Source organism: Dermacentor variabilis, chromosome 1 (genome assembly GCF_050947875.1).
Source record: "Dermacentor variabilis isolate Ectoservices chromosome 1, ASM5094787v1, whole genome shotgun sequence".
Classification (NCBI taxonomy): Eukaryota; Metazoa; Arthropoda; class Arachnida; order Ixodida; family Ixodidae; genus Dermacentor; species Dermacentor variabilis.
In genome coordinates, this window is record NC_134568.1 from 169,518,388 (window position 1) to 169,536,423 (window position 18,036).

The following is an 18,036-nucleotide window of genomic DNA, read 5'->3' on the forward strand; positions in this document are numbered from 1 at the left end:
AGTGAACTATCTTCGAGTTATTTATGTTCGAAATAAAAACGCGTTGGCAGACATGTCGAGGTCGCATCTTATAAACTGAATGGAGGATTCTGAAGAAAGGTAAACTGCACTTTAGCAGTGAACTATCTTCGAGTTATTTATGTTCGAAATAAAGCTTTAGCTTGCCGGTGCACGTGAACTTATACCGTCGTCAAGTGGAGACGTTTGCTGTAGAGACATGGAGTTTTTTCATGTTCGGAGCCTATGCAGGACTTCAATGGACCATATTATACAGTATCTGAAGCCACAATCTCATTAGCTACGTCAGCTGAAACTGTTTTCAAAATGTGTACAAAGCATCTTGCGATGTGCACTCGCCTTGTGGAACTTATGCAAGCTGAAGGACGGAGAAAAGAGATCAACTGGTTGTAGCACGCATGCTGCGCCATGTTTAATTTTTTTTCTGCCCTCTTGTCACATTTTGACGTGAATGTTCGGCAGGAATGCAATGCTAATCAACTATTTCAGCTTTTTTTTTTTGCCAAGAACATTCACGCAACACTATATTATATTTCTAACATGTTTTGGACGAACACCCTGCCACAAAATGTCGCTTCGATAGTTGCGGCTCGCAACTACATCCCAGTTTCAAGGCAGTACGTGGTAACTGGAATGTCCGCCCCCCCCCCCCCAAAAAAAAAAAAAAGCAGCGCGGATGTTATACATGCGTGTTGCCACTTGTTTCCTCTCTCGCGCCACTGCCTCCAGTGCAAGGTATGCATGGTGGCAGCGGTTATTTAGTTTGTAACGGGAGCCTTGATGCTATTTTATCGTTTAATGAAAAAAAAAATAATCTTTTTTTTTTTTTAAAGAGAAGAAACACACCCAGTTTGCTGTTACATCGGGGCTGGTGTGTGGATGGTGATAGTGGCGAACGTTCATGCTGAATGCCTCAGAATGAGCCATAGCGCGTTTCGTCGAGCCCAAAGGCTTCATTCAGCAATAAGGTCACTTCACATGAAAATTTTTGCTGTATCCGCGCCGATAGGGTTAAGCCGGTGGACACTTGAAATAAACTTTTTTTCACTTTCACAAACTTCACTCAAACCTGTAACTACCCTGTGGCGACGAGAGATTACAGGGGCCTTCAGTACATGCAATGGTCGCTTTGGAGGAGGAAACTTCCAGTGTTCACTGAAATTCGATCAGCGGAAACTATCGCACTCCAAAAAAAAAAAAAAAAGAAGAACGCAAACTCCGCCAGAAGCCATCTCAGGATGGCCTCGATGGTAGTACTATTAGCGTCGAAGCATTGTAGAAACACACCCTATTTCCACCGCCGAAACTCGTCACGTATGAGGCTTTTACTGCAGTCGGGATCCTAGCTCTCTCTCACGTCGGGTGGATGGATGGATGGATGTTATGAGCGTCCCCTTTGGAACGGGGCGGTGGGTTGCGCCACCAAGCTCTTGCTACTATACTGCCTAATATCCTACCTAGGTTAAACAATGAAAAGAAAAACACTATGAACTACCACGCCCAAATTTTCTGATCCCCTATTGCGAACTGTGCTTTTGTACGTCTCCGTCTTTTGTCGTTTCCCTACTTTTCTTACACCAATCCTCCTATGGCCGCTTACTAATGCCTATTGCGGACATGTTTGCATTACCGCTGCTCCCGCTGAACCCAAGGGCTTCAAGGAAGCCAGTGGTGCCTAAATCGGCCGCTGGGTAGACGTCTTCACATTCTAATAAAACATGCTCCGTCGTTTCCCTAGCTTTACCGCAGCAAGCACATGCTTCTTCTTCCTTCTTATATCTCGCTTTATAGGTGCGTGTTCTAAGGCATCCCGATCTCGCTTCGGAACGTAATGACTTTCCCTTTGAGTTATCATAAATGGTTTCTTTCTTGATTTCGTTTTTTTTCTCTTAAGTAGTTACTCATGGCAGGTTTCTTTTCCATTGCCGCCACCTATGAGATTATTTCAGCCTGTCTGACTTTCCGCTTGACGTTCTTTGTTGCTGTGTTACCCACCCGACAGGCCGTATACTTGCTGGTAAGCTTCCTAGTTCTTTTCCTCCACTGTGAATCAATGTTTTTCCTGTACAGATATCTGAACACTGTCCCAGCCCATTTACTTTCTTCCATATTCCTCAGCCGTTCTTCACACTCAATTTTACTGCGAGCTTCCCTCACTTCAAAACTAGTCCAGCCCATATCACCCTGCACAGCTTCATTTGTAGTCTTCCCGTGAGCGCCCAATGCGAGGCGTCCCACTGACCTTTGGTTCCCATCGAGTCCTGATTGTACCCCTGACTTCAAGCAAATAACCGTATGTCCGAAAGTAAGTCCTGGAACCATTACACCTTTCCAATTACCCCGGAGCACCTCTTACCTATTGTATCCACATAGCGCTCGGTGCTTCATTATGGCTGCACTTCTCTTCCCCTTCACTGTTATTGTTTTTTCCTATGTTTCCATATATCTATTGCCTTCGTTTATCCATATACAAAGGTATCTATATTCTCTTATTCGAGGTATTCCCTGGCCCTGTATTGCCACTGTCTGTTCACTGTTTTCATTGAATACCATAACAAACCACCCCTCTGAACACGCTCTGCCATCTAGCGGCGGCGCTACGAAGTGCGCGTGTGGCGCGTGTCGGATTCAGACAAAATTGTCTGAATATGTATATATGCGGGTACAATTCCGCCCAGCACCTTAGAAATATTAAAGGACTTTTTAATTGTTGTTGTTAAAGAGCAGCCCATGCCCAGTGTCGCACACCCAGTTACCCAAGCTGGTCTGAAGGTTGGTTTCGAACCCCGTTGCCTCAGCGCAACAGCCCGATGCTCTACCAATTAGATGATGCTCTACCCAGTGATCCAGGTTGGCATGAAATAGGTTAGGGACAGACAGACAGTCCGCAAAGTGGGCGAAGTTCCCAAGGAATGGTGATCGCGTTTTAAGAAATGCGTGGGTGAGTGGGAACGCTTCCGGTAATTACTTTCGATCCGCGTCGTTGTCGAGATGCGAAGCAAAGAACGTCGTGACGTGGTTCAGCGAACGCTCGTCGCCACAGTAAGGCGTCGCACAGGACGCTAAGTTTCACTAAATTGTCGCCAAAAATTCGCCTTTGGAGATCACATGCCCGGTGTCGCGCGCGCGCGCGCATTTGAAAACGTTTATTCGCGAGCTCTCTTGTGCAAAAAAGAGCGAGACGCACGCTATCCCGCAAAACGCCGGAGCCTTCCTGAGCGAGGGAGGAGTAGCCCGGTAGATGCGGGCCGTCATGCACGCTGCGCTGCGCGCGGTCGCGCTTTCGTGTGAGCTAATGGCGAGTGCCGCGACTGCAAAGAGCGAGAATAAAACAGGATCCACTGCCTCGTATAAGGACAAAAAAAAAATGAAGGGGAGGTTAGTGGGAGGGTGCAGAAAAAGAAAAAGAGCGCACATAAGGCTCGCCAAATGCGTGCGCGTGCGACAGACGAAGGACGAAGAAAGAAGATAATAGGCGGCCGTCCAGTCCGGTCCGTCCCCTGAGCTAAAGCGTGCAATTTCCTCGAGAGGACGAAGATGGGAGCGCCAAGCGGGGCTTCTCGATGGCTGCGCGAGACAGGCACCGTCCCCCGACAGACGCACCTTTAATCACCACGCTCCCTTTGACGCTGTGGCGGACCGCGTGATAGACATTCCCGTTCTTTGATCTTCTTTGTATTCGTGGATATACGGATGTTACCTATGCGACCTCTCGCCGAAAAGTAAATAGTGGGCATAGGTACGTAGACTACAAGAATAAAAAAAAGTTTGTAATATTACGTCTACGCAGAGTTTGAAAACTATTGAGGTGTAAATCTGAGAAATACATGACAAGTATGTCAGCACAGAAGAACCGCACCTCGCATGTCGTTCCTTTCCACTGCTTAAGCATCGTCCATTTACCGTAGGCACTAATGGCTGTCATTGTGATTCGATCTTTTAAACTTCTCTGTTCATTCTTAAGACACGAATAAAAAGCTCAGATGCGGGTAAGATGTGCAAGCGATACAAGGTACTACATTCACTTGGAGTCTAATCGGCTGCAGCTAACCGTTTAGCTTGCCTCTCTTCTGAAAAGCTGTAGAAGCAATTTCGTTTTGATATATTGAACCACGTAAAATATTAATGGATGTAATTTAGGAAGTTCTATATACGACAACGAGGGGCAAATGCACGTGACTGAGTGAGGCCAGGCAGCACGGGCCTCGTAATTGTACGTTTGATTGTATTGAGGGGGGAGGGGGTTAACGCGGTAAATGAAACGACCAGAGCTAAGATGGTTTCACGATGTTGGAAGGCACCATAAACCGTTGGAGTCATAAGCACTACCCTCTGTTTGCCCGTGCCTTGCGCCTTCGCTCTTCCTGCACTGGCAGCCATGTCTGGCAGCGGCATAGCTGCACGCATTTGAAGTGTTATCAGCCACTGTGGCCACTAGCAAAGCTCACCACGCTGAGGCTATAGCCAAAGACGTCATATGAACCACATTTATTTTGCCACGTGATTCTTGGGGTGAATAGAAGCGTGCATGTACAAGCTCCATTTCTTTTCGGAAATCTGGAGCCTGCGGTTTCACAGTGGCGGGAAAGACTCACGGGCGTCGTTTGACACTTCATCGCTGGCACCAGCAAAGAACATTATGTGTGACGTTGGAGCAGTTCCATATTATATGAAGCCTGGAGGATCACCACAATTATATTAGACATTCTAAGTGTAAGGCTTTCTTCGATTGCTCATTATGTAGACATCAACAAAATTTGACGCACGCATGCCCTAACGGTGCTATACATGTCTTATTATCAGCACAGAGAAGCGAAGAATATGTACAGCGAGGTCGTGCATGGAAGAAGTTCACAAAGCAGACAAAATATGGATGTATTCAATGCCGCGCAAAGAGATCTATATGTAGCCGCTTCCGGGTGAACAAAATAGGTCTAAAAGCTCTGTGTGCCCACAGAAAGCTCGAAGGGTGTGGTGAAAAATTGTTTAATTAAGGTGCTAATGTTCTGTGTGCGCTTGATTCTGTGAATAACTAAGGGAATACAATTCTGCGTGGATATGTTGAGTTACTAACACCATAAACCATCGAAACAGGCAGGTGTGCTCTGGTAAATTGCAGGTGAGCATCGACTTGTCACCGAAACGGACCTTGGTAGTGCAGACTTCCTCGCAGTGGCGAACTGGCTACGTACATGATCGTAGCAGTGAACACAGTTGTCTATACTGAGCTGAGCAGTAACAAAAGAGAGCTTACACAACCTGGCAGAGGTTGAGGTGAGCGCGTGTTTGTTTCTGCCGCGCCTGGACGCGGAGGGGTTTCGGTGCCTTGCGCAAGCCGTGCCGTAAGGCGGATACTGTGTGGCCCCTTCGGTAGGTGCCCCTTGGAGCTTCCTTTCATCCGGGACCGCAGGCAGGTTCGGTCGCGTGCCATGCACACGGCACGTGCCGCGTAAGCCCGCCGTCCTTTCCCCTCGGCCTCCCAGGCGCAGACGGCGGCCGCCCACGTTCCGACCGCCGCGACACCTACACTCGCAGAAGAAGGCACAACAGGCGCGCATCAAGGCATCCCGGGGCTGGCGAGCGCTCCAGATCGCATCCCGGGTCGCACGGCCGCTTTATCTTGGCCCGTTATGGCAGTTCATTACGGGCGGCCCGTAGGCGGAGCTGGGAGGGGCATTCCGGATGTGAGAGCCCCCATGCTTTCGCTGGGCGCGGCGCCCCTTGGACGACGCCACAATGGCGGCGTGCGCCGTCGGGCCAGCGGTGGGCCGCGCGCACCCGGACTGCCACGCGTCGTCACGGGAGGGGGGGTGGCGCCACGGCCCTGCGCACGGGGCCTAATTACAGGGCCCAGCGAGCGCCCTTGCGCAGTGGGCCCCTCGGTGTCCCTGGAGAGGGGCGCAAACGGCCTCGCGTTGGGGACACTGTCCTGTCGTCCGAGGTGTCAATGATGGCGCTCGCGGTTGCCGCGCCTTGCATTATGGACACATAGGCTTCGAGGCCGGTCTGGCCGTGTGAGGATGCTCTCGGTCGTGGGCGCGCGTTTGGGCAAACAATGCCGCCTTAGCTCACGACCAAGTCGTGTCCGCCAAAGTATTCTCGAAAATGCGAGGGTGCCGAAAGACCGATGCGTCGCTCACGCTCCGACCAGCTCTTTCGGAAGCGTGCCAGCGCTGCATCGCAGGCTAGACGAAAGCGAAAGCGTCCGGCCTGGAGCGGGTGGCGCCCACTGGCCGAAAATCGCGCATTTTGGCTCCGCAGGGTCGCGTTCTTGGTTTCTTTTAGAACGTGGCGTGAGGATCGTGATCTTTCGTACCAGATTTAAGGCAGAGCTCATGACAGAATCGTGTTTCTAGTGCCTCCACTGGCGGTGAATGTTCTCTATCGGGACGCGTGTATCTACTACGGTATAGTTTCACTAATAGCGAGGAGTTTGTGTAGCGATAGGGGAACGACTAACTTATTGCAACACTCATGCAAACGAGAAATTATTGATCTTTCATTTTAAACAGCGCTAAAAACACATGGACAAGGAAGAGCACATGGCAATCGCTGATCTTGGCTCTTCCTTGTCCGTGTGTTTTTTGGTGCTGTTTAAAATGAATGATCCGTACGAACTAGCTCGCGCGCACATCCTTCTAAGAAATTATTGCGTTGCTACGACATATGTACAATTTCTTCAAATCACATTCTTGCCATCATAGCATCTTAAGTCACAGCGAAAGGAAAGGGGCCAGTGGTGACAGGCCACTGACCAGGGGTCAGCGACAGATGACTAGGGAGAGGACACCGAGTGCCTGGTCCGAAGGAATGCCTGGTCCGAAAGACGCACACAAAATATGTTGGTACGCTACCTCGTGGCCTGAAAAACTACTGATGCACCCTCAAGAGAGAGAATTACGGCATTGTAGATTGGAGAGAAAGTGGCGTAGTTGATATTCTAGTTGAGATTTAGGGAGGAATGTTGTAAACCAGCATACGTAATGCGCAGAGCAGATAAGTAGTGGTCTGTTAGAGTAACACAATTGGTAAGAAGGGTAGAAAAATGCAGTCGCGGAAGCCAGAGGACTAGGCGGTGTGATGACATTATGAATTCTGGACGCACAGGATCAAGTTGGGTGACGCAAGATTGTAACATTGGAGAACGCTGGTGGAGGCCAACGCTATGCACTGGAGATACGATAGGATGATGATGATGATGATGATGATGATGATGATGATGATGATGGAGAAGAAGAAGAAGAAAAAGAAGTCGACTTAAAGAGGGGAGGGAGCAATGTTCACTATGTGTGCCACGTATGCAGTCTCAATGGACATGAAGCGCTAATGTACCATAGTTGAACTTATCGAGGCCAGTTTCGGTGCTATTGAAGGTCGCAGGCGAATACGGGACCATATTTTATGACGATTTCTTTCAGTTTTATTTATTTATTTATTTATTTATTTATTTATTTATTTATTGCTCTTGAACAAGAGCTATGAGGAAACCTCAACCTAGCTATCGCCAAGATCAGTCACTCAGCGGAGTGGATTATATGGAATGAATAGAATCGGATGGAAATAATACTTAGAAAATGAGGCCCCAAATGCGAAGTGCTCCGGTCTTTCCCAAGGCCTGCGACCTACTTCCTCCTGCAGTGCGTCCGTTGCATTTGCGCGGAGGTGCTAAACACCTTGACTGGAGGTGGCTTTCTGTGCCTACGGAGAGAGTGCACATGGAATATACAGTTAACCGTATGAGTGAAATAAACCCTCAGTGCCGTGCACCTGTTCCCGCTGGTAGAAATTGCCTTGCGTACTTAAGATGCCTTACCGAAGTGCATCGTTGGATTGTGTCTGCCTGCTGTTTGTAAGCGGGCGATAATCGCACTTATCGCGTTAAAAACTGGCATTTAAACAATAATTCCTTGTGCTGAAAATGTAAACAACAAATAAATAATAATAGTGTTATCTACCCTGCATTTGTAAATGATATTAGTTGATTGCTGCTGAAGATTACGGCTTTCAACTAAGCCTATAGGTTTTGGTTTATTTCCTCCCTTTCGAAAAGCAGGGAAAAAAAAATTCTTGCAGGGCGCGTTGTACACGTTATATGACCTGCAAATAAGGACATTTAACATTCTTTTTTTTCTTTTTTGCTTCCAGGCTGGCTCTGACTACTACCTCTTCATCACTGCCTACGACGGCCATCAAACGGTAAGTGTGAAATTTGCTTACGCATTGGCCATTTGAAATTGCAATGAAATAAGCTCAAAATGACTTTAACTTGAAGTGTCGTATATGCTTTTTGATGTATGAAGAAAACTGCAATTTTTTTGGACCCGCTCCCCGTATTTGCAAATGGGCATCTCTAGAAAATGACTAATATGAAATCACGACATTCTTTAGCAGAAGAAAATTATAGACCGCCGTAATGTCACATGCTAATGTTACGTTAATATGCACGCAGGTGTGGTACTACAAAGAAACAAAAACAAACCATGGATCGTACGAAAAAGAACTTCTCATGTGCGTCAGGTTTTGTTTGGAGAGATATACGATAAAAAGAATGCTTGGCTTGTGATTAGTTGCTGTAGTTATTCTCTGAAAACATAACTTGTGGAATAGAAGAAAAAAATTACCCTTTGTTTCTTTCTCATTCAAGGCCGTTATAGCCTTAATTAAGTTCTCCAAACTATTCTTTAGGACAGACATATAAGCAGAGATCTTAGGAGCAAATGTTTAAAAGCATGCACTATTTTATTTCCTTTATGCCCTAACTTTAATCTTTTCAAAAGAAACTTACGAGAAAGAAGCGTACATAGACAACAGCAAGTGATCACTAATATTTTACTTCTGGCGCTCGAGTCAAACTGTTCTGTGGAAATATGTGACGTAGGTAAAAGGACAATGTAATGAGGAATCTCTCAAGTGTCTGTGTGTGTAATTGGCCTATAGTGATGTCGTTTCTGTCTGTTTCAATCTCCCATTCCCTCTCTACAAGTAGGCTAACTAACTGGTCAAAGTCTAGTTAACCTTCCTGCGCTTCCTTTCTTCCCTCTCTCTTTTTTCAAGCGTCTAGTTCCTTCTAACCTGTGCGTATGACCAAAGCGGTGAAGTTTCGTGCTTTTAGTGCTCGCCAAGCGCCATCTTGCTTAGGGCAAGCTACATGTCTGCCACTCTGAGCCGAACGCAGCCACGGCTCATGCCAAACAACCGTGGTAATTGTCGTTTTAATGACAGACACAGTTGGGTGCACTGTTGGGTTTGCGCGGAGCCTCGAGTTCTTGCCCCCGATGCCGTGCGCAGGCCAAGATCGAGGTGTACGTGAAGGTGGTGAAGCCCAGCAGCGGGCTCGACGGGGTCGACCTGCCTCCACCGCGGCCCTTTCCGGGAGGGGGCCCAGGTGGGTCCCCCTCCGGCCACTTTGCCCCTCCCGCCCCTCCGCCCTCGCTGGGCCCCGGCAGGAAACGTCCCTCCAAGGAGCCCCCGCCGCCTCAGCCTCCCAGACCTCCGGCCGGACCCATCGGCACGGGCCAGGTGCGCTGCCGCGGTCTTTTCATATATTCACCCCGACCGCACAACTTATGGCACCACGTCCAAGCGTTCAGCCTGTCCTTTACATCATGTTTAGCCAAATAATTCAAGGAAACCGCCAGTATTCTCTGTCCTACCAGTGAACCTGTAAAATAGCTGAAATTAAGAAGCAGTCGCGCTCTCGACTTGGATTACACAAGTTGAAACAGTGAGCTTCCCATTTAGAGTATTCTTATAAAGGCGCTGGTGCAGAGCTATTATTTAAACCGCGACTTCGTTTACTGTATTGTAATACGCGCATCGTGGCTCCTCCGCCATCTTTTCTCCGCGAACTTTAGTTTTGGCCCTCTCCCTCGTGTAATTTAAGCAGCCGTTTGCGGCGCAGCCCGTTACGCCGCTCTTCAGCTGCAGAAATAAACCACTGCTTTCGCGTAAGCTTTCACTTTACTGCTCGCAAGTGACCCTAAGAAGAGCGGCATACACAGAGCGTAGTTTAGTTATTGGTGAAAGTGATGACACTGCAGAAGTGTGGCGGTGGCACAAGGCTACGCGAGGTTTCGGAGATTACGCAGAACAGACATGTGAAGACTGCGTTTCCAACATCTGGAGGGTGACGGGGGTTGCAGGTACGACCAGACGCTGGAGTGGAGGATCCAGCAGACACAGAGGAGAAAGGGGGCCCTCATGGCGGCTCACAGGGAACTTCGGGCGGGATTGACATGACCTCGACGGTGCTGCCGATCGTGGCCGTGGTGGGCTTTGCGCCTCTAGTGGCTCTGTTCTTCTGGCTCATGCATCGACGGTGCCACAGGGACGACAAGCTGAAGCCCGTAAGCCAGGCCGCGTTCAGCGTTGCGCAAGATCTTCTCATAAATTCTGAAAGTAGCGCCGACGGTGCAATATTAAAATATCGCTAAATAAAAATGCATAATGAACTGTAATAGATCACAATTTTTAGATAGCAAGGAGGTCGCTTTTACGAAGAATGCTTTTTCTTTCTTTTAATCCCAGAAGTTCCTAACATAGCTCACAGTAATGTCTCGGAGTGGTAGCGCGCAGCAGAGGCTATTGAATTGTTGAATAAGAAAAAGAAAAAAATACGTTTTATAGCGAAATAAAACGCAATCTGACTGGCGCTGCTCACAAACATGGAAATATTAAGAGTTGATGTGTGCTGATCGCAATATAAGAGGAATTCTGGCTCAAGGGATAGAGTAGTCCTTTTCCTCTCGTATTATGTAGCCGTTTTTGGCGGCTCTTGGACACGTGCGATCAATCTGTACCTCTATACTATTTCCCCCAATTACATTCAAAAAGAATATGGAATACGAGACCTGGAAGGGAAAATTGAACATCCACCCGAGATTAGCCCGAGATACAGAGGAAGCTTCTAGAAAGACGAGATGACCCATAATGACGTGGTTACTGCCTCTGTTTGGCTGCGAGATACATTGAAAAAGGGAATTTCTGTCTCTAATAGCGATTTTGTTGCGCTAATAAGTCATCTTGCTCCGTCGAACGAACACCCAGGGAGTTCTTAGAATCTATCCCGACTCGACCATGTACATTAGTTCAGTGCATGCTGGCGCAAATTTCAGATTGGTGAGTGGGTATTGCTTAAGGTATGACGCATATTTGAAAAAAAAATTGAGTTGGAGAATTTCAGTTTACTTATTGTTACAGTCGTTTCCTTAACTACAATTAGCATGCATAAGTAATGAGCATCGTACCTGCGGACCGTATATCCTTTGTGTGACGTCATCATTAGATGACTGAACCATAAGCGCTTGTCACGTGGGCTGTTGCCATAAGCTGCGCCTGAGGTCCAGATAACCATGACGGCGTAGATGCAAAAAGCGTGAAGTAAAAACGTTCTATCTTGCGCTCCCTGTCTAGTTAACCATAGCTTTTCTTCAGTGATGAAGTTATGTGTCCTTTTGATATGTGCAAATAGGATGATTATTTCTGCTTTTTTTGTATGGTATATTCTTCCAGAAAAAGTCTACCGACCGCCTGGATAGCAACTTTTCGCACAACTTCGACCTTTCCCCTGCCACGCTATACAATCCTAGAGCGCGGAGGGCCCTGTCCAACAGATATGAACCCGACTTCTTGAGCTCCGTAAGTATATGATTTCTGTAATCGCCTACAGCAGGAGCTTCTCAATCACCACAAAACTAAAAAATAAAAATAAAGGCAGTGATTCATGAAGTGGTGCAAATGCAATTTCCGCAGAGGTCGACAATTGTTGTGGTTGGCAATAATAATTGCGAAAGAACAAGACATTTGAACGAAAGTGTTGCACTGTTTGATTTCAGAATTAATTCAGGTAGGACAAAACGTGCGTGCTGGACGAGACTGGTGAGGACGCCTTGCAAAAAAAATCAAATGTGCCAGAATTAAACTACATTATGGGGTTTTACGTGCCAAAAACACTTTCTGATTATGAGGCACGCCACGCCGTAGCGGGGGACTCCGGAAATTTCGACCATCTGGGGTTCTTTAACGTGCAACTAAATCTAAGTACACGGGTGTTGGATATATTTAATTTCACAAATTACGACTTACCTTGCGCTCGCTTTATCCACGTTGCAGTCTTTGTTTATTCATAATATGTTTGATGTTGCACTCAATGCATTAAATTACGATTTCTGCTGAAGTTTTATCTAGTTTAACAAGCCTGAAATGGTGAATCCTGGTTCATAGTTAAAATGCGAATTGCAAAAAAACGTGCCGCTATGTACACGTTTCCTTTTGGCATAAATACCAAGCTGGTTTATTTGTGATTTTGTGACTTTTTATTAAACGCTAAATAAGCTTAAGCTGAGTCATGGAATGGTAAAAGGTATTGCGGATCTACTATAGGGTTATCTTTGACAAAGTTCCTAGAGGTATTGTTGACCATTGACCATGGCGTGATAATTACGTCGATTTTATTTTTAAAACGCTATTCTTTTTCTTGCAGTTGTCGGAGCACAGCAAATGGGAATTTCCGAGGCACCATCTGCGGTTTATTGGCATCCTTGGCGAGGGCTGCTTTGGGCAAGTCTGGAAATGTGAAGCCATGAACATCACAGGATCTGAGGAACCGGTCATTGTTGCAGTGAAGACGCTAAAAGGCAACTATTATTCACTTTTCACGATATCACGATATAATAATTCCAGAGCAAAACCTTTATAGAAGGGCAAAAAAAAAACAAAGAGAGAGAGAGAGAGAGAGACTGTTTTCTCCACAATAGTTAAATAAACTCTCGAACATTTTGTTCACGGCACCATTTCGTTCAATCCTTCAGAACCTTTTGGGCTCGTACTACTGCAGAAACTCTTGTCTTGCGTCAGCGGAGGTGAAGTCTCCATTCGATGTTTGCTTTTCGCAAAAGTACAGCAGTCTTATGGAGCGCACCAATAAGATGTAATGGCACAACGTGATTACTAAAAGCTAGCCGAGCATCGCGGGGGTTTCACGCGTTGCGCTAGGCCTTGTCCATAGAATGAATCCGGAATGACAAGAAGAGGGAGAAAGATTCAGATACAAGGAAGCTGCATGCACAAAATTTATCAACCGTAGGCGAACAAGGGAAGCCTGCAGCCAACGTTTCGAAGAGGGGACTTGTCTTCGCCCTGACAGTAGCAAGACCCTTTGTGGAATCGCTGACTCCATGCTGAGACTTCTTTTGTTCGCCCACTATTTGTCATTACAAATCTACATCTTGCTGTGACAGCTCTTGTCTTGTTTGTATAGACAAATAGTATACCAAGGCGCGGACAGTTTCGGATTAAGCTTACGCAAGCACGAACTACGCGCATTGGTACATTAGATATCTGTCACGGCGCATTTTCCCTACTGGAATGACTAAAAACGTTACTGTGCCTATGTGTTTCCAGAAAACGCAACCGAAAAGGAAAAGAAGGAACTTCTCAGCGAACTGGGTGTGATGAAACTGATAAACCCTCATCCCAACGTCGTCACCTTGCTAGGAAGCTGTACTGACCGAGGTAAATCTGCCTTATAGCATTTCTACAAACTCATCCAGGTGACCTGTGACCTTTTCTGCCGCATTCCCAGATCTCAGAATGCAAGCATGCCTACATACTTAGGTGGAGATGCATGACAATGTAGGGCCGGTGGCAAGCGTTGATCTGCAACCTTCTAAAACTGTGTGTTTCATATCACACGTATTGCTTCAGGATGTTAAACACCTAAATTTATTGTGTTTGTTGTTGAATTATTCTGCTGTGACGATGTTCTCGCATATATCTTGCCTATGAGTTTTCAAATTTCGTTTATATATTGTGCGGTGGGACTTGTCCAGTGCACACAGTTGCTGTCATTTATAATAACGTTGCGCATGTTTATTTCACCTCGCGTTGGCATTCGGTTTCTTGTAATGCACAGGAAAAAGACGTTGGAGAATTGTTCCCTGCAGTTGTTCCAGGCTACGGCTGTTGACGGTTGGCCAAGTGATGGAATCAAACCTTTGTTCCTTCGCAGCCTGGCACCCTGTGGGATATTTTTGTAGACGCATTTTGCCACCAGCGTCAATGAGACAAAATTGGACATGAAACAGATACAGATGACTTGTGAAAAGTGTATACACAGATCGCGTTGCCGAGAAATTACATCTTCATAACTTCGCCACAAAGCAAATACTTCTGCTCGCCTTCTGTTCTAAGCAAAGCGCCTTCTGTTCTAATTTAGCAATTACTCTGTTCCAGACCCCTTATTCGTCATCATGGAGTTTGTACCTTTCGGTAAACTGCAAACGTACCTTCGTGAGAGCAGAGTTGAAAGGTCGTACGGAAATCTACACGGAAGTAGTAAGCACCTCACGTCACGGGATCTGACATCTTTCGCGTACCAAGTAGCCAAGGGCATGGAATACCTTTCATCCAAAGGGGTAAGCACGCTGCATGACATAATTCCGCTGCTGCCCACTCTGTCTGACTAGGCTTGGGCAGGTGAATGAACGTTGCACGAGAAGTCGTTTAACTTTACATATGGTGTGGATAATGACAAGTTTGCCGTAAACACTTTTAACCTATTTCAATCTAAACTATTATATTTCACCTCAGAAAATTTCCAGGGTAGACATAGAAGAATAAGTGACAATCATTCTTAATGTTTTATATTTCTCCTTCAAGTTTGAAGTGTGATGTCATTTATTGCAAAAAATAAATAAATAAAAGAAATACACTCTCGAGCATTCATACAAAAGCTTAGGCTCTAGCATGGAGGCCTTTCGGAATACTAGAAAGTCCGTTAATTCGCTCCCAATTCGCCAAGAAAGGAGAGAGAGAAAAACATGTTTATGAAATATATATATATATATATATATATATATATATATATATATATATATATATATATATATATATATATATAAGGTATTTTGATTTACTTGCAAATATAGACATAAAAATTAGCATAAGAGTAGACATAACATTATCTGCTGTCGGTTTGCCTTTGCGTTATTTTCATTTTCCATCAAATGTCTTTTGTTTAGATTATACACAGAGATCTGGCCGCGAGAAACATCCTCGTCGGAGAAAACAAAACCTGCAAAGTTGCTGATTTTGGATTTGCTAGGGACGTCATCACTAGCCACGTTTACGAAAGAAAATCAGAGGTAAGTGCACTTGCCCTTTGTAGGGACATTTAGTTGGGCGTTAAGGCGCTCACTACTTATTGCATCACTAGATGCGTCATTGACAAGGCGATTTATTTCTGTCTTGCTGCCATTTTTGTACGTATGGCATTTTTGTGATAGAACGGCTGTGTTGCAGGGGCGCTTGCCAATTCGGTGGATGGCACCGGAATCGCTTTATGACAACATCTTCACCACCAAGACTGACGTCTGGTCTTTCGGAATACTCATGTGGGAGATCGTCACACTCGGTAAGAAAACATTATTCCCTGCACTCACTCAGTCATGTGATGCGAGCTCTTTGCTGGTGCTGTGTCCTAAAGGCGTTACACACTTGGCTTTCTTGACAGGCTCTACACCATACCCTGGACTGGCTGCTGCCGAGGTGATGCGACGCGTCCGCGATGGCTACCGCCTTGAAAAGCCTGAGCACTGCAAGCGAGAAATGTACAACATAATGTACTATTGCTGGGACCCGGACCCCAACGAGCGACCTTCGTTCACCGAACTCACTTGCCTCCTTGACAAGCTCCTCGTTAGCGAGAACGACTACATTGAACTGGATCGTTTCCCCGATCATTCGTACTACAACATCACGAACCTCTCCGGTGAAAAGCTTTAATCGTGTCATTGCAAGCCGACGGGGCGGCTCGCTGGTCGTCCGAGGACGTGCGCCGTTGGCGGAGCGGACAGAGAGAGGGGACGACAGCAACGGTGACGAACACCGGCGCTCGCGCTGCCGATTACGTTCTCTGTGTTCATCCACGCTGTAACTGCTTCCTGATACTTGGACTGTAGTATCTGCGTTGCCGTGCCGGCGGGCGGCAGCTTCAGGAGAAGACGCGGCTCAGCACTTCCAGCCAGAACACTTGTATAATGCGTGTGGTAGCTTTTTTTTTTTTTGTGCGTCCGGAATGGTCGATTGTTTTCAAGCGCCTGGAACCGTCAGTGGCGTCAACTGAGAAGTGCGCTGTGAAATGAGGATCTTTGGTGCGTTACGATGGCCAGCTCGATCATCCGTAGAACTGTACCACCAGAGTGCTCTGGGATGATACTCCGGCGTGGGTCTGGTACGATGCGAATGTCCTGGATAGACCGCCAAAGAACTCTGTGCAGAGACAATACGAAACACGAGCCACCGCGGAGCTAGGTGGCTTGCAGTAACTTGTGGCGTTGACAGGGACCAGCCTGAAATTACGAACCATATGTGTGCATGAGGGTTATGCATGCCCTTGCTCATCACTCATCTCAGGGGATGCACTGCTGCGCTTGCCGTGCCTTGGGGGTCATAAAGAATGCGCTTTTCAGGTACCGGTAGCCTACAATGAGAGCTTGAGAGGCTTGCGCTCCGTTTGTTGTTCAGGCACGAGGCGCAAATTCTCGTTGCTTTTGTTGGATATGCCTGGAACTTGAAGCAGCTGCAGTGCACTTGTATTTTAATGTATCATAAGAGAAAGTTATTTTTTATTTTGTTTATGCAAGCACGTTCTCCACTTGCATCTTTAGTGTCTCATCTCACTGACACTGTTCTATAAAAAATAAAGCTAGTTGTCACGACACGTGAGTTTATTGCACGAACGTGGCGCATCAGTTAAAACCGGGTCAGCGGCCATTCAGCCTCGCAAGGAAAGAAAAGTTCATGGTTAGGAGCAAGTCATGATTGCAACGGCTCGACAATACAGCACAAGATATATGTTTTGAGCTATTCCAGTCATGAGTCAGTACAACTCGCTAGATTAGTAATTAGGAGAACGTGTTCCCTGTACGCGAAAAGCTGATAAAGGACAACGTAATTGCACGTAGACATGCTGCACTCTGCGTTTCACTGCCTAAGTCCTCCTGCTGGAGGCCACTCTCATCTGCGACGCTCATTGTCCAGAACTTGAGAGATATGTAAAAATTAGTCTTGATCCAAATTTTTGTACAAATCCTCGAAAAACTCATAGAACATCCCTGATTCATGAATTAGCTCCTCAGATTGTTCTACAAGCATACTCTGATCAGCTGAAACACGCACATGCACACAGAAAGACAGACGCGAACGGACACTTTACAGTCTATTCACACACATATAAGCATACATATTTTGATGCGACAAATATGTTACCAAATTTACTTTAGAAATCTTTTTTTCTTTTTTTCAAGCATGACGAGACAGTTGTAAAACAGCGTACCTTCTACAACCACACACGAAAAGAAAACAAAGACGACAAGCTTAAGTGTACATTAAGCGCCTCACTTACATGCACGCTTGAAAGAAAGCTAGTTTGGCAGAGTAAATCGATACCTTTATTCGAGGGCACTGAATAAACGGGTTCGTTGTTTCGCTTAGTTTATGTTTGTGTTCAGAGAAATAAATTAATATGAATTTAGGTCTTAAGACAGCATTGAAACAAAAGAAAGCATTGAATTTTGCACATATTTATGAGAGATGCGAAATATAGATTGCATGCTGGAATGACTCCATTTCATCTTTTGTACAGTAGTAACGAGATTATATGCTCTTACATATGCGCTTTACTTATATTGTAGTGATGTGTTGAATGTATTACAAAAATGATTAATTATTTGTCAACACAAATCGCAAATAAATTACTATGTACAAGAAATCAATTCCTTTTTATGCTGGTTTTGCCTCTTCGTGACTCTTCATTTTGCTTTGAGCCGAATTCTAGCTGGCACGTTGTTGTAACAAATTGGAAAATAAAATTAAGCTTCTTACCTAGCAGGCGCCAACTGAAATGGCACATAAGGGGCTTTCCCATTGGTAAGTGAACTGGACTGTGAAAAGTGCAACTGCCACTGCCAAGAACAGAACTACGCCTTCCCTGCACTGCGCCATGCATGTGTGCCCTTT

The 18,036-nt window shown here is 46.1% G+C and overlaps 1 protein-coding gene across 1 annotated transcript in view; it reads left to right on the plus strand.

The window, feature by feature from the left end:
- The window catches only part of Cad96Ca (tyrosine kinase receptor Cad96Ca), a 120,049-nt gene extending 102,261 nt beyond the window's left edge, over window positions 1–17,788 (plus strand). The window contains exons 4-13 of the mRNA XM_075699300.1: window positions 8,164–8,214; window positions 9,307–9,537; window positions 10,161–10,364; window positions 11,530–11,655; window positions 12,500–12,653; window positions 13,420–13,530; window positions 14,251–14,432; window positions 15,039–15,161; window positions 15,319–15,430; window positions 15,530–17,788. Coding sequence (XP_075555415.1) covers window positions 8,164–8,214; window positions 9,307–9,537; window positions 10,161–10,364; window positions 11,530–11,655; window positions 12,500–12,653; window positions 13,420–13,530; window positions 14,251–14,432; window positions 15,039–15,161; window positions 15,319–15,430; window positions 15,530–15,801 — 1,566 coding nt within the window. The 3' untranslated portion in view covers window positions 15,802–17,788. The remainder of the gene's footprint in view (window positions 1–8,163; window positions 8,215–9,306; window positions 9,538–10,160; window positions 10,365–11,529; window positions 11,656–12,499; window positions 12,654–13,419; window positions 13,531–14,250; window positions 14,433–15,038; window positions 15,162–15,318; window positions 15,431–15,529) is intronic.
- Window positions 17,789–18,036: the final 248 nt, after the last annotated feature.